This window comes from Aethalodelphis obliquidens, unplaced genomic scaffold (genome assembly GCF_003676395.1).
Source record: "Aethalodelphis obliquidens isolate GAN/ISIS:26980383/991018 unplaced genomic scaffold, ASM367639v1 scaffold7, whole genome shotgun sequence".
NCBI classification, from domain to species: domain Eukaryota; kingdom Metazoa; phylum Chordata; class Mammalia; order Artiodactyla; family Delphinidae; genus Aethalodelphis; species Aethalodelphis obliquidens.
This window is the reverse complement of record NW_020837951.1, coordinates 5,180,289-5,197,092: the sequence shown is the minus strand read 5'-3', so window position 1 is coordinate 5,197,092 and position 16,804 is coordinate 5,180,289. Positions and strand designations below refer to the sequence as shown.

The following is a 16,804-nucleotide window of genomic DNA, read 5'->3' as shown; positions in this document are numbered from 1 at the left end:
TGTGTGTGTGTGTGTGTGTGTGTGTGTGTGTGTGTGTGTGTGTGTGTTTTCCTTTCGTTCTTGATGGGAGACAGAGATCCATTTGAATATTGGGGTAAGAAGCAGCTTATACATGGTCAATGAAGCAGTTCAAGGTAGTTATTCTGGCGTTAGTCCTTAGGTTCTGTGGCAGTGGTTCTCAAGGGTTTTGGGGGAAGCTGAGCTGGCTCCAGGGGTCCTAGCCTCTGCTTTACCTAGAGAAGCTTTACTTTTCTGATTGGTATGGGGTTTTGAGTAAGGCTGCATTTGAAAAAAAGATGTTCTAAGAAAGAAGAAAAAAACCCTACAGATTAGGGAATGATGGCTAAAAACACTTGCTGAAAAGAAGCCATATACCTGATAAATATTTTGTCATGAAATGGTCTATATAATTACCTGAATCTGCTTTTAAAGAAATATTTGTTAGATGCAACTTTAGGCATAACCCTGCTTTGCTCTAGTGCCTATAACTGCTTTTTTCTTTGAAACTATGTTTTGAGTTGAAATTTTTATTTTTTTGGCTGCATTGGATCTTCGTTGCTGCACGCGGGCTTTCTCTAGTTGTGGCGAGCAGGGGCTACTCTTCATTGTGGTGCGCGGGCTTCTCATTGCGGTGGCTTCTCCTGTTGCGGAGCATGGGCTCTAGGCGCGGGCTCAGCACGCGTAGCCAAGCTTTTTGGTAAATCAGGATCCAGTTCAGGATTGTACATTGCATTAAGCCGCTGTCCTCCTTAGTCTCCTTTATTTTTCCTTTTTGATAGTTTTACTGCTTAAGCTTGCCTCCCCAAACACCGTAATTTGGTTTTGCCTGTTTTTGGGGCTTTGGATACTGCGGAAGTCCATTTATTTATTCTCTGGATGGGTTGCTCTTACTCTACATCAGGTTTCTAAGAGTCATCCATGTTGCTGCATGTAGCTGTTCGTTTTTGTTGCTTCGGTGTATGAATATACTGCATTTGTTTATCCATTCTCCTTTTGGTGGACATTCACTGTTTGCAGTTTTTAGCTGTAACATAGTAGAATGTTGCTCTGAACATTCTTGTGCTTGTCCCTTGAGGTACACGTGTATGTCTTTTATGTGATCTTGTGGCTCCGAGTGGAATTGTGTCTTGTACTCTGTCCCTGTGCTCAGCTTCAGATTCTGCGTGCAGTTCTCTTGTAGCAAGTCACACTTGGCCATCAGTGTATGAATATTCCAGCTGTTCCACAGCCTTGCCAAGCTTGATATTATCAATCTTTTTCCTTTTAACTCTGCTGGTGTCACCCTTTTATGTATTTAATTACCATTTGGGTATCTTCTTTTGTGAAGTGCCTGATTAAATCCTTTGCTCATCTGTCTGTTGGATAATCTGTCCTGCTGATTTGTAAAAGTTTTTATCAGTTCTTGATACCAGCGTTTTGTTGGTTATACGAGTTTGTAGTTATTCACTTTGTTGCTTTTTAGCCTCTTAGTATCTTTTGGCAAAGAGAAGTTCTTAATTTTAAAACAGATTTTTCAGCCTTTCTTTTATGGTCAGTTCCTGTTGTTCTGTTGAAGAAATCTTTCTCTACCTCTAGGTAACAAAGAGTATGTATGCACCTTTATTATTGTCTAGAAATGTTAATGCTTTGCCTTTCAAATTTAGATCTGCTATCTACCTGAAATTGATTTTTTTAAACAACTTTATTGAGGTATAATTTGCGTATCATAACATTCACCTGTTGTAAGTGTGTAGCTTGACGATTTTTGGTAAATTTACTGAATTGTATAACCATCGCCACATTCCAGTTTTAAAACATTTCCATCACTTAAGAAGTTGCCTCATGCTGTTTGTAATCAGTTCCTATTCTGCTCCCAGCAACCACTGATCCGTTTTCTTGCTCTGTGGAACTGCCTTTTTTAGAAACTGCGTATAAATGGAATCATATGTAGTCTTTTGCTTTAGCTTCTTTCCCTTGGTATAACTTTAAGGTTCACCCATGATGTGTATCATGTATTAGTAGTTCATTCCTTCTTATTGCTGAATGGTATTCCATTGTAGGGGTAGACCATACTTCGTTTATACTATCTGGAATTGATTTTTGTGCGTGATACAAAGTATGGCTCTCATGTCATTTTTTTGTATTTAGATATCTGATTGTCCCAACACTGTTTAGTGAAGATTCTTCCTCCCCGCTTAGTGCCCGCCTTGGTTGTAAATTGGTTTTCCTTATACTGTAGGTCTGATGGTCTGTACACTGATTAGAAACCACTGCCACCACTCTGCCTCAATTAACTGGTGCTAAAATAAGTCTCAATACTGGTTTTTTTCCTAAATCCTAAAGCTATGCTGTTCAATATGGTAGCCTATTCAAATTTAAATTAATAAAAATTAAATAAAGTAAAAAATTCAGTTAATCCCAGCAGCCACATTTCAGGTGCTCACTAGGTACACGTGACTAGTGGCTACTGTAATGGGAACGCAGACATAGAACATTTCATCATCACAGAAATTTCTACAGTCTCGAGTATGGGTTGGCAAACTGTTTCTTAAAGAGCTGGATAGTAAATATGTAGTTTCTATGGTACCTAGTGAACTCTGCCCTTGTAATAGGAAAGCAGCCACAGACTGTATGTAAACAGATGGGCATGCCTATGCTTCAGTAAAACTTTATAAAAGCAGGCAGCTAGCTCATGGTTGTAGTTTGCTGACCCATGATCTAGAATGTTCTGGCTCTTCTTGGTGCTTTCCGTTTCCATATTAATATTATAATTGCCTTGTTAAGTTCTACCACCCTCAGCCCTCAAAGAGTTGAGATTTTGATGGGGATTGTGTTGAATCTCTAAATTGACTTAGAAGAACTGACATTTGTACAGTGTTGATCTTTCATTTCCTAGACATGGCGTATGTTTACTTGGGTCTTTAATTTTTCTAAATGTTTTCTGCATGGAGGACGTGCACATCTTTTGTTAGATTTATTCCTAAGTTTGATATTTTTGATGCTTTTATAATGATGGGGGCTTTTTCCTTAAATTTCACTTTATTTTATGTTAGATATAGTATATAGAAATGTACTAGATTTTTTGGTATGTTGACTGAATCTAGCATCTTGGCTGACTCATTTCAAATAATATGTCTGTAGCTATTTCTTGGACTTTCTGTGGAAACAATTATACCTTCCATGGATATGAACACTTTTGTTTCTGCTTTTTATTTCATTTTCTTACCTTATTTCACTGGCTAGGACCTCCAATGCAAAGTCCAATAAAAGGGGTGAGTAGGCATCCTTGCCTTTATCTCAAAGGGAACACTTTCTGTAGTTCCTCGTAAGATATGAGGTTTGCTGTGTCAGCTGACATGATCATGAGTTCTACCCCTTCTTCTTCCTGTTAATGTGGCTTTCTGCCTGTCCTGATCTGAGCTAGCATTTAAGCAGAGTAAGATTCTTTAGGTTTCAGTGGGGCCCCCTTTCTAGTGCCAGGAAGGTAGCTGCAGCCTTGATCACAGCAGGAAGCAGCATGTGTCAGCTGCGGAGGCAGCATCATTGGGACAGTTGAGCAGACCAGGCTCCTGGGCTCTGCAAGTGAGCATGGCCATTGCATTTTTCAGTTGATGGGTGTCCCTCCACCCAAATCCAATGAATGGCATCAGAAAGATGAAGGAAGGAAACTGAGAGCACCCCCAGGTGGTATCAGACCTTGGGAGTGAAAGTTATTTCCGTTTTCTCTCCAGTTCCTGAAGGTGATGAGTCTGAGTCATCTCTTGTTGCTATTAACACTCAGGAAGTGGGATTTTAGAGAAATTAGTGAGAGCAGTGTGGCCCTAAGAGAGTGTGGGGTTTATATTAGTTTTCTGTGGATGCCGTGTAACAAATTATCACAAATGTAGTGGCCTATAACACCACCTGTTTATGATCTCACAGTTGTGTGTGTCAGAAGTCCAGGCGCAGCATGGCCCTGCTGGGTCCTCTGCTCGGGGCTCACAGGCTGAAATCAGTGTTGGCTGGTCTGAGCTCTCATCTAAAGGCTCTGGGGAAGATCCCGCTTCTGAGTTGTTGGCAGAATTCGGTTCCTTGCAGCTATAAGACTGAGGTCCTCATTTGCTTTGCATGTGCCCCCGGCCCCCTTCCTCTGCAGTCCAGCAACAGCGCATTGAATGCTTCTGTGCCCCCACTTCTGCCACCTCTCTCTGCTTCCTCTTGTGCTGCTTTTCTCTACCTTTAAGGGCTCTTGAGATTCTACACTGGGCCCACCTGGAAAATCCAGGCTAACCTCTCTGTTCTAAGGTCAACTGATTAGTAACCTTAATCGTGTCTGCAAAACCCCTTTGGCCATGTAATATAACCATCTAACAGAACATAACCATGGGTGTGGCACTGGGGGCAAGGGTCATGGGGTCAAAATTCTACCTAGCACAGGGTATTTTATATATAACAGAGTATTGTTAAGAACATGGTCTTTCGAGTCGGATACACGCCAAGTTTGAATTCCGGCTCTACCACTTACCAACTTCGTGACCTTCGGCAAATTACTCAGCCTTTCTATAACCATAAAGTCAGATAACAGGAATTTCTAATTTAGATGCTTTGAGCAGTACCTGGTACCAGGTAAGTTCTCAATAAATGTTAACTGCAGTTTTACTGGTGGTGCTGGTGGTTATGGAGGGACTTGCTAAGTGACCCTGCTGCACACTGACCTGCATCAAAACACTTTGGTACAGTGCTGTCCCGTAGGACTTCCTGCAGTGGTGACGATGTTCTGGGTCTGTGCTCTCCAGTATAGCAGTTAAGCTGTGGCTCTTGGGCACTTCAAAGGGGGCTGGTGCAACCTAGGATTCCAAGTTTTCATGGATTTACTTTACGTCACTTTTCATCTAAATAGCCACGCATGGCTGGTGCAGCCTAGCAGCAGCGCCAGCACACAGCGTTGTTTTTCACTTGCGTTTATTTATGTTCCGGTTCCATTATGACAAAATCTTGCAGAGTGATGTGCCTATAGGGCAAATAAGTCAGTAAATATTAGCAATACTTTAACATAACTTGAGGAGGAGAGAGGGCTGTTTTTTGTTTGGTTTTGGGTTTTTTCCAATATACAGACAGTAACATGACTTCTGAAATTCACGGTAGAAAGTAACATGGCATGTTACCTCATAGTTTATGGAAGGAAAAAAACAGGGAAGGTGAAAATCAATCTTCGATTTCAGTGATTTTTTTGTTTTAACCGAATTGATTCAGAAGAATGATTAGATTTATGTGGCAGTGTTTGAGACCCTCAGCATTGAGGACATGATGTCTTCTTTTCCAGTTTGCGTTAGGCCTGTTCTCAGAAGTTTATTGTTGGAAGGCAGTGGCAGCACTGCGACTGTTTACTCTGCTCTGGAAGCTTGTCTGTTGCTTTTCTGAGACGGTGTTATTGCCTGTGAACTTCCTGCTTTTACACCAGCATGCATCCCCTCTCTCACCTCACATCATTTTTTTTGTTTAACAGTCAAAATGTTCTTGTCCTACACAGCTCGGTTTTGTAAAGCCCATTTGAGCAAAAAGTATCTTTGTTCGCATTCAGCAGCAGCTGCTTCCACATAAGATAAGTAATAATTAAGTCAATTTATAAATTGGATATTTCTCTAGCGGCAGTGAAAATTACATAGCTTTTGGACTTGAATTGTCTTTTGGACTTGAATTGTCTAAGTTGTGTTTTGTTTTGGGCTTTGTAGCCAGCCTGTCTCGGTCAGCTTTCCTGTCTCAGAGGTATTATGAAGACTTGGATGAAGTCAGCTCAACGTCATCCATTTCCCAGTCTCTGGAAGGTGAAGACACACGGGCATCCTGTAAGGATGACGACGCAGTGGTCCAGGTTCCCCGGCATGCTCCCGTGGTTCGGACGCCTTCCATCCAGCCCAGTCTTTTGCCCCAGGCGACTCCTTTTGCTAAATCTCACCTGATTCATGGTTCACCAGGTGTGATGGGAACTTCAGGTAAGTAAACAATGAGACAGGAAATGATCTTTTTTTCCCTAAGAGATCTCTAACTCCTGTAACTGGGTTTTATATTATCGCATCCATAAGTCATGGGTTCCAGCCCATTTCTGTTAATATTCTAGAAATTACAGGACAGATTCAAGAGGTGTGTTCCTCTTGAAAGTGGTTGGTAGGACCTGAGGAAGAGGATACCCTGCAAGGTTCACAGTTACTGCTTTACTGTGGAGCACAACTTGTGCCTTTCACGTCCCACCTCCTTTCAGCTCCTCCATTGTAGCCATGGTGTGCCTCAGAGTTCACCAGCCAGAATGCTCACTGTCTGTGCTGGCTCGCGGATGTGACCTGTGTTGTGCTGGCACACCTTATTTCAGAGCATCAGGACTTTGTATTGCAGTGACTTCTAAGAGGACAAAGCCGGGCATGAGGTGCCAGGATGGAGAGATTTTATGAGAGGAGAGCAGGACATTGCTCTGTTTTGGCACAAACGTTATGTCTTGCTCAGTGTCGGAGGAAATGGTCATGTGAAGTATTTTCACTAATAGAAGTAGGCAGGCAAATTGCCTGCAGCATCTTTGAAAGGTGAAAGTGCCAGCCTGTCAGGTTGCCAGTACTTTCCTGTGTTAATGCTTAAGGATTTTTAATCTTAACATTTTCCCTGCAACCACACATGGAGAATTTACCATTTTAATTTTTGTGTTTTCTTCTTCTCTGACGCACTCTCTCACTTAATTTATCTTTTTTCCTCAGTGTCTGCACCTGCTAGCAAAATTATTCCCCAAGGGGCCGATAGCACAATGCTTGCAACAAAAACCGTGAAGCATGGCGCCCCGGGCCCTTCCCACCCCATCTCTGCTCCCCAGGCGGCCGCTGCAGCAGCCCTGAGACGGCAGATGGCCAGTCAGCCACCAGGTAAAAACATCTATGCAGGGGCTGATGGTGAGCTGTCTGAGCCCCAGGCCAGGACACAGGTGCCAAGAAATGGTGGGCTCTCTTTGCTGCCCTTCAGAAGACAGGGCTAATGTGACAGGTCTCTCACCTTTTGGGGGAGAGAGTTCTGCGAAGGCAGAGGCTTAGTCGGGAACTTTCCTTTGAAGGGGCAGTATTATCTGCCACATTCAGTTAAGTGGGAGATCAGTGGGGTTTTTTGATGGAGTTGTTAATCCCTACTTTTGAGTAATGTCTGCTTTAAGCCCAAAATTAATCTTCGCAGTTAGATCACCTAATAACATTAGAGTTGTCTGATGGTATCTGAAGGATCCCAGCCACCCTCTGAGGTGGGTATAAGTATGCCCATTTTGCTTTTGAGTAATGTAAGGTTTGGAGAGGTGAAGGTCAGCTGACCAATACGTAACAAAACCCAGACTCCAACGCTGTGTTCTTTGTATTGTAGTACAGCTTTTTCTTAAGACTGCAAATTTAAGATGGAAACTTGACAGATGAAAACTCTAAGAAGCTAATCAGCTGTTGCATTTTGTCAGTGGTTTGTGGCTATCCGTAATTTTCTGCATTAAGATTTATAGGTAGTTCGCCTCGGGACCTCAGTTATCACTGGCTATCAGTCTTTACAAGCCAGTGGTTCTCAGCCAGAGGCTATTTTGCCCCACCCATCTCCCCTCCAACAGTTGGCAGTGTTGCTGCCATTTAGTAGGTAGAGGCCAGGAATGCTGCAAAAAGATCCTAAATGCACAAGACAACCCCACAACAAAGGATTATCCAGCCCCAAAATGTCAATAGTGCCGAGGTTGAGAAACTCGGCTATAAATCGGATATTTTTGTTTTAGCTGAATAAAATTATTTTTTAGTTCTGTAACTGCTTAGAACACATACCAATTTAGACTAAAATTTTAAAAGACTAAAAAAACATGATGGTTTTATTTAGACTAAAAAGAATTACCATTATATAATAAAGATTTCTAAGAAAAGTTCAAATATTAAAACACTTATTAAGCCATCTAAAATAGAAATGAAAGAGCAAAAACCGGAGAACTTTTTAAGGCACTTTTGAGCCGTCTGAAAAAATAAGAAACCTTTGATGTTTTAAATATTTGTTGGACCAAGCAGAATCTTAGCATTGTGCTGAACAGGCCCCAAATAAAGCTGATTGAGTTGGTTATTTATAAACTTAAATCTGTCAGGATTTAGGATTATTCCACTCTCAGCAGGAGGTGGTGTGATGTCTATTATCATTTTGGAAGCAAGTATGTCTAAGGTGTAGGCACCTCTGAATGTGAAGGATGAAATACATGCAGTCATGGGCAAGATGTCCCTGGTTACCTCTCTGAACAAGGGAGTGAAGTGAGCTGCCATGGACCCACTGTCCTACCTGGGCTGCAGCTTTCAACTTTGCCCAAAGTATAGTTGGAAGAGATCTAAGAGCTTTGCTTAGGCCTTCTTAATAGTTAATTATGAAATATCATTGTCTTGGGCCACAGCTTTAAATTGTAAGACACAAAAAAGGAGATATGAAAGCTGACAAGCCTAAGATAGATAAGTAGGTGTCAAGTCAATCCCTGTTGCCATTCCTTAATTCAGGCCTCTTGGCCTCATTTTTCACATTTTATTCATCGTGTCTGTCTCACTAAGGCATGAGCTTCTTTAGACAAGGAACTATGTTTTAGACCTTTTTTTGTATTCCCAGCACCTGAGTCCGACAATAATAAGCTCATGCGAAAGAGTGGTTGAATGAATGAATGCATGATGGATGGCAGAAGCCCTTAGTCCGAGCACTGCTAATCCTCTAGCTCCTTCTGCCCTTTTCGAGGGCGAGCCAACAACATGGCAGGTATCTCAGCTCTACTGTATAAAAGCTGGCTAGGGAATTCCTTGTTTCTAAACTAGTACATTTGCTTAAATTGCATAAAGCTTCACCAAGTAACTTTTCTGAGTGGAGTAGGCCAGGTGCTCCGCTGAGCACAGTGCTGCAGGACGACCTAGATTTCCTTTATATAGTAAGTGCATTCTGCTTGAGTTTGTGTCCTAGTGATTCATTATACCTGGCTAGAATTTTTGATCCTTTACTGCAATTAATGTGCCTTTCTCTTCTCTATTTAAATAGCTGTCAGTACTTTGACCGAATCAACTTTGAAGAATGTCCCTCAAGTGGTAAATGTGCAGGAATTGAAGAATAATCCTACAGCCCCCTCTGCAGCGATGGGGTATGTTACTACTTTTCAGTGTGTTTAAGCCCGTGAATTATTCTGTAATAGTGGTGAACTGCCTGCAGGGGGCAGCATTGCCATTGTCAGAGTGTGCCTATTTTTCCTGCAGAAATTTAGGTTATAAGAGGGGTGGAGTGGACAGCTAATCTTGGGTACACAGTTGGGTTTTCAGGAGATTGTCCTCTTCAACTGGCAGTAGCAGTTGCCTCATAAACCTTCAAAGTCTTGGTGATATATACTCAGTATGCTGTTTGTCATGTGTAAGTCTGCATATGATACACATTACAGTTACTAAGTCAGGTAAGGTATAGGGTTTGATTTTTGATTTTTTTGTTTTTTAATACTCTTGGGGCTCCTGAGTTGGCAGTTCGACTCTAATGCAGACTGTTGATTCTGAAAACCCAGTGATGATCTTGAAATTGACCGTCTCTCCTCCCTTCCTTCCTGTCTCCAGGCATTCCTGTTCTTTCAGGTTTCTCATACCTTTTGTATGAAAAAACAGTCTTTTAAAAGGCACCAGCTCTGTTTGGAGACTTCTAGCTTGACTTCCTGCCATATCTGAGGGCCAGATCATTGCTGCCAGAGCTGACTTTTCTTAAGTCTGAATCTGTGTTTAGAATTCAAGGTATTGACTCCGTGTCACTGTTCTGGGCAGCACGGTTCATAGAATATGCTTGTGCCCTGTTGCTCTGTGTATTTGTAGCCAGGAGCTCTTCAGTGTGGCTGAAGAAGGAAGAGTTGAGGGCCGTTTCCTCAGTCTGAATGTAGGGATCGTGAGAACCAGTGTCATTCAGGCATTTAGAGTCTGGTGCCCATTACTAGTCCAGCGGTGAGATGAACAGCCACAGACCCTGTGTCTTTTCCAGTTTACATTAGCTCTCTCCTACTCCCCTGCCCCCAGGTCTGCTCACTGTTCTGTTTTGGCTTTATCGAGTGGCCCTGCTGCACTAGGCCACTGGCCTCTTTTTTCCACATTGGTCCATTTATCAACACTGCCAGGAATTTCTTAGTTATCTCAGGGCCATACTAACAGCCAAAAACAAGCCTACTCGCTTTCCTATCTTGTAGTGACCTTGAAGCTTTGGTATGCTGTTTCGACCAAGATGGCATTTGTGGTCGTTGTGAACTTCTCAAGGGAAAGAACTATGCATTAGAGTTTGGGAATTATAGCCAGATTCCTAGTGTAGGGTAGGCAAAGAAAAGCCACTGCAAGGCAGAATATTACATAAGACAGGAAAATCCAGCTTAATGGTGAAAGAAATATGGTCTGGTATTTCTGAGATATTTTAGCTGTTAACCATGTGTGAGAAGCACCTATTGGTGATTTCCTTTATCTTATCTCAGGCTTTGTTTCCCTCCAGGGTTCATCTGAGCTAATCACTGATAAGGGCTTTGTTAAAGGAGCAATGCTGAGTTTGCCCTTTTTTCTGACTTAAGAAAAATAGACACAAAACTTAAAAAGGAATCAAAGAAAATCTCTTCCTTTCCCCACAGAATTTGGACTGTGGTGCAGTTATTTAACTCGTAAGCCCAGAGTGGTGCCTGGAATGCAGTTCCTTTTTAATAACCACTTGTTGAATAATAGGTGGATCTAAGCATAATTGACAAGTGGAAATTGGTATTTACCACCTCCCCCAATAAGAAAGCTTGAGAGGGAATTACATTCATTATAAAATTACTTTCAGATTCTCTTAAGCAGTAGTTTGGTAAGCGTATTTTAAATATTTAATTTTGCATTTAACTTTTTCTGAGTAATATCTTAAAGAGATTTATTATAAGATGAGCTTACACATTTCTTGCAAATCAAAACTACAGTGAGGTATCACCCCACACGGTCAGAAGGGCCATCATCAAAAAATCTACAGGGCAGGGCTTCCCTGGTGGCACAGTGGTTGGGAGTCCGCCTGCCGATGCAGGGGACACGGGTTCGTGCCCCGGTCCGGGAGGATCCCACATGCCGCGGAGCGGCTGGGCCCGTGAGCCATGGCCGATGAGCCTGCCATCCGGAGCCTGTGCTCCACAATGGGAGAGGCCACAACAGTGAGAGGCCCACATACCGCAAAAAAAAAAAAAAAAAAAATCTACAAACAATAAATGCTGGAGAGGTTGTGCAGAAAAGGAAACTGTCCTACACTGTGGGTGGGAATGTAAATTGGTTACGGTCACTATGGAGAACAGTATGGAGGCTCCTTAAAAAACTAAAAACAGAACTACCATGTGACCCAGCAATCCCACTGCTGGGCATATACCCGGAGAAAACCATAATTCAAAAAGATACATGCATCCCAGTGTTCATTGAAGCACTGTTTACAATAGCCAAGACACGGAAGCAACCTAAATGTCCGTCGACAGAGGAATGGATAAAGCAGATGGGGTACATATATACAATGGGATATTACTCAGCCATAAAAAAGAACAAAATAATGCCATTTGCAGCAACGTGGGTGGACCTAGAGATTGTCATACTGAGTGAAGTACGTCAGACACAGAAAGGCAAATATCATATGATATGACTTATATGTGGACTTTTTAAAAAAAGCGTACAAATGAACTTAACAAGACAGAAGTAGAGTCATGGAGGTAGAAAACAAACTTATGGTTACGAGGGGATAAGGGGGGGAGTGATAAATTGGGAGACTAGGACTAAGATATACACACTACTATATATAAAATAGATAACTAAATAAGAACCTGCTGTATAGCACAGGGAAGTCTACTCAATACTCTGTAATGACCTATATGGGAAAAGAATCTAATAAAAAAGAGGAGTGGATATATGTGTATGTATAACCGATTCACTTTGCTCTACACCTGAAACTAACACAACATTGTAAATCAACTGTACTCCAATAAAAATTTTAAAACAAAAGCAAACAAACAAAAAAGATGAGCTTACACATTTCTGCCGTTGGTATGTCTTATGTTCATTGGCCTCATCCCTTATATTCACCTCCTGTTTTCAGGAAGAGGGTTTATCTGGAGCAAACCCATGGCTATCTAGACTCCTCTCCAGTGCTCAGTCACTTGATTCAGCAGGTTCCTAAGGGGTGTCTGCCATGAGCATGATAACACCCTGGGTATTTGGGATCCAGTCGTGAGTAAGACATACCAGGTCCCCGCTTTCCCGGCACTTAGATCTTAGCAAGAAGACAGCCACTAAACGACCCATTACATCGACAGTTCTCTAACTGCAGTGTAATGAGTTGGATGAAGGAGACGTACAAGGTGCTAAGAAGGCAAACAGTGAAGGCCATCTGGTTGCATCTGGGGCTGATGAGGAGGTTGGGAAGGAAAAGGTGTTTTAGCTGAAAGTTGAGCAGTGACCAGAAGCTGCCAGGCAGAGTAGAGAGAAGATTGTTATAAACAGAGGGTGCAGGATGTGTAAAAGCCCAGACCTGGGAAAGGACAGAGCATGTTTGAGGTGAAGGTAAAAGAAGGCCAGTATGTCTAGAGACCTGGCAGGAAATGGAGGATGAAGAAAGCAGGGACGAATGAGGTTAGAAATACGGTGGGATTTTTGGTTGGTTGGGTTTTTTTCCAAAGCACACCGGATAGATCATTACTTTCAGGAATTTTGGCATTCGTTTATTCATTCTTTCTACAAATACTTTATGAGCATTTCCTGTATGCCACACACTGTTCTAGGTGCCAGGGATAAAGCAGTTAACAAAACAAAAACCCCCAAACCCTGCCCTTGTCACAGAGAGACAAATGGTACGTAAAATAAATAGTATTTTAGGTGGTGATAGGTATGATGGAGAAAATTAAAGCAGAGAAGGGGTTTAGGGACTGTTGTCTGGACATGGGTTGCAATTTTAAATAGGAACAAGGAAGGTGCTCTTCATACATGGCTAATGACTAAAATATCTCAGAAATATCAGACCATATTTCTTTCACCATTAAGCTGGATTCTCCCGTCTTATGTAATATTTTGCCTTGCAGTGTCTTTTGACACTTAACATTTGAATAAAGACCAAAGACGAGAGCAGGTCGCATGAATATCCTAAGGAAGAAAGCCCCAAGCACCAGGCCTGTAGTGAGACCTGTAGTGAGAGCATGTCTGGCAGGTTCAGGAAGGAGCCAAACAGCCACTGGTGGCTGAAGGGAGAGGGATAGCAGGGCCGGGGCCCAGGATACAGGTCTTGTAACATCTAGTAAGCCTCGGTCAGGACCTGGCTGACCAATGGATGTTGAACAAACTGATCGGATTTATGTTTCCTTTATTAAAAGCAATTTTAGCAATTTTTTAAAATATTGGGGCGTGGGCTTCCCCGGTGGCGCAGTGGTTGAGAGTCCGCCTGCCGACGCAGGGGACCACGGGTTTGTGCCCCGGTCTGGGAAGATCCCACATGCCGCGGAACGGCTGGGCCCATGAGCCATGGCCGCTGAGCCTGAGCGTCCAAAGCCTGTGCTCCGCAACGGGAGAGGCCACAACAGTGAGAGGCCTGCGTACCGCAAAAAAAAAAAAAAAATATTGGGACGTAATTAACACACAGTAAAATTCACCTTTTTTTAGTGTAAAATTCCATGAGCTTTGATAAGTGCAGATAGTTCTCTTGACCTATGGTTTTAGCAGGAGGCTTCTGGTTCTTATATTGAGAATAGATGAAAAGGGCTGGAGTGAGGAATGGTAGAAACAGGGAGAACAGTTAGGAAGCTTTTTTTTTTTTAATTGTAAAATAGATGTATAACAAAATTTATTAATTTAACCATTTTTAAGTGTACAGTGACATTAAGCACATTTACAGTGTTGTGTAACTTTCACCACTATCTGTTTCCAGAACTTTTTCATTATCTCATACAGAAACTGTAGCCATTAAATAGTAACTCTTTACTCCCCCTTCCCTCTAGTGTCTGGTAGCCTTTATTCTACTTCCTGTCTCTAAGAATTTGTCTGTTCTAGGTACATCATATAAGTAGAATCATACAGTATTTGTCCTTTTGCGTCTGGCTTATTTTGCTCGAATTTTCGAGATTTATCCATGTTGTAACGTATGTCAGAATTTCATTCCTTTTATGGCTGAATAATATTCTATTGTATGCATATGTCCTATTTTACTTATCCATTCATCTGTAAGTTGACACTTGGGTGTTTCGCCTCTTCTTGTACAAGTATCTGTTGGAGTCCTTGCTTTCAGTTATTTGGGGTAATGTTTTAGGAGTGGAATTGCTAGATCATATGGTAATTCTGCATTTAGCTTTTTGAGCTAAACGTAGTTCAAACTGTTTTCCAAAGCAGCTGCACCATTTTACATTCCCATTAGCAATGTATGAGGTTCCAATTTCTCCACATCCTCACTAATATTTGTTATTGTCCATCTTTTTGATTATAGCTCTCCTAATGGGTGTTACATGGTATCTCCTTGTGGTTTTGATATGCATTTCCCTTATGACTAATGAATGATAATTGGGAGTGTATTCATGTGCTTATTGGCCATTTGTATCTTCTTTAGAGACATGTCTATTAGATCCTTTGCATGTTTTTTGATTGGGTTATTTATCTTAATTGTTGAGGTGTCATATTCTTTATGTAATATAGATTCGAGTCCCTTATCAGATACATGATTTGTGAATATGTTTTCCCATTCTTTGCATAGTTTTCACTTTCTTGATAGTGTCCTTTAGAACAACAAAATTTTTAATTTTGATGAAATTCAGTTTATTTATTTCTTTTGTTGCTTGTGCTATAGGTGTCTTACATATAGGTATGTGTTTAAGAAACCATTGCTTAATCCAAGATCATAAAGATTTACTCCTGTGTTTTCTTCTAAGTTTTATTGTTTGAGCTCTCACATTTAGGTCCTTGATCTGTTTTGAGTTAATTTTTGTAAATAGTGTGACTTTGTGGTCCAACATCTTTCTTTTGCATGTGGGTATTCAGTTGTCCCAGCACCATTTGCGGAAAAGACTCTTTTCTTTTCCCCCTTTGAATTGTCTTGGTGCCCTTGTCAGATTGATCAGTTTTCTTTTTTTTTTTTTTGCGGTATGCGGGCCTCTCACTGCTGTGGCCTCTCCCACCACGGAGCACAGGCTCCAGATGCACAGGCCCAGCCGCTCTGCGGCATGTGGGATCCTCCCGGACTGGGGCACGAACCTGTGTCCCCTGCATCGGCAGGCAGACTCTCAACACTGCGCCACCAGGGAAGCCCGATTGATCGGTTTTCTAATGTTAAACCAATTGTTGGTAATGATGTATTGTCCTTTTTTTTAATATATGGTTGGATTCAATTTGCTAAAATTTTGTTAAGAATTTTTTCATGTCTTAATGAGCGATATTGGTCTGTAGATTTTGTTTTTTTGTAATATCTTTGTTTCATTCTGTTATCAGAGTAATGCTGGCCTTACAGAATGAGTTGGGGAGTGTTCCTTTTCAGTTTCGTGGAAGAGTTTATATAGATTTGTTATTATTTCAGCCTTAAGTGTTTGGTAGAATTCACCACTGAAGTCATTTTGGCTTGGAAATTTCAGTTTCTTTAGTAGATATAGGACTATTCAGCTTATCCACTTCTTGAGTGAACTTTGGTAGTTTGTGTCTTCCAAGAAATTTGTTCATTTCATTTGAGTTGTCAGATTTATTGGCATGACATTTTTTGTAATAGTCACTGATTATCATCCTTTTAATGTGGATAGAATTCATGATTTTAGTTCCCTCTTTCCTGTTAGTGGTAATTTGTGTCTTTTTTTACCTCATCAGTCTAGCTAGAGGTTTATCAATTTTATTGATCTCAAAGAAACCAGCTTTTGGTTTCATTGATTTTTTTTTCCTATTACTTTTTTACTTGGTATTTATTATTTCATTTTCCTGCTTACTTTGGGTTTTATTTACTCTTTTTTCTAGTTTCTTAAGGTAGAAGCTAATGTCATTGATTTGAGACTGTTCTTTTCTAATACAGGCATTTTAGTGCTGTAAATTTCCCTCTAAGAATTGCTTTGGCTACATCCCACAGATTTTGTATATGTTATTTTTCGTTTTCATTCAGTTCAAAATACTTTTTTTTTATACTTATGGATTATTTTAAAGTGTGTTATGTAGTTTCTAAATAACTGGACATTTTCTAAATATCTTTTTGTTATTGATTTTCAATTTAATTATTGTGGTCAGAGAACATGCTTTGTATGACTTGAATTCTTTAGATTTATTCAGACTTCTTTTATGGCCCGTAACTGGGATCAGCAAGGGTTTTTTTTAAGGGCCATATAGTAAATACTTTAAGTTTGTGGGACATATAGTCTCTGTCTCAACTACTCAACTCTGCCATTGCAGCCTGAACGCAGCTGTAGACAAACTGTAAATGAATGGGCATGGGCTTTGTTACAGTAAAACTTTATTTACAAAAACAGGCAGCTGGTCTTTGGTCTGTAGTTTGCCAGTCCCTGACCTAGAATATCAATCATCTTGGTAAATGTTCTGTGTGCTCTTGAAGAGAACATGTATTCTACTCTTGTTGGTTGGAGTGTTCCATAAATGTCAATTAAGTTAAGGTGGTTGATAGTGATAATTTTCTGTCTGCTTGTTCCATCAGTTAATGAGAATGATGTTGGTATTTTCAACTATAGTTGTGGATTTATTTTCCTTACAGTTCTATCAGTTTTTGCTTCATGTTGAAGTTCTGTTATTAGTTACATAAATGTTTAGGATTGTTACATACTCTTGATGAAATGACCCAGTTTGTCATTACAAAATAACTCTCT

At 40.9% G+C, this 16,804-nt stretch overlaps 1 protein-coding gene across 19 annotated transcripts in view; it reads left to right on the top strand.

Moving 5' to 3' along the window:
- NUP214 (nucleoporin 214) overlaps nucleotides 1-16,804 on the top strand; it is a 144,497-nt gene that overhangs the window by 40,823 nt on the left and 86,870 nt on the right. For all 19 annotated transcript variants that reach the window (XR_003432435.1, XM_027104499.1, XM_027104498.1 and 16 more), the window contains 3 exons: nucleotides 5,691-5,951; nucleotides 6,702-6,863; nucleotides 9,010-9,109. Coding sequence is in view for 18 of the 19 variants with exons in the window: in XM_027104499.1 (XP_026960300.1) it covers nucleotides 5,691-5,951; nucleotides 6,702-6,863; nucleotides 9,010-9,109 (523 nt within the window). In the remaining variant the exon portion in view is untranslated. The remainder of the gene's footprint in view (nucleotides 1-5,690; nucleotides 5,952-6,701; nucleotides 6,864-9,009; nucleotides 9,110-16,804) is intronic.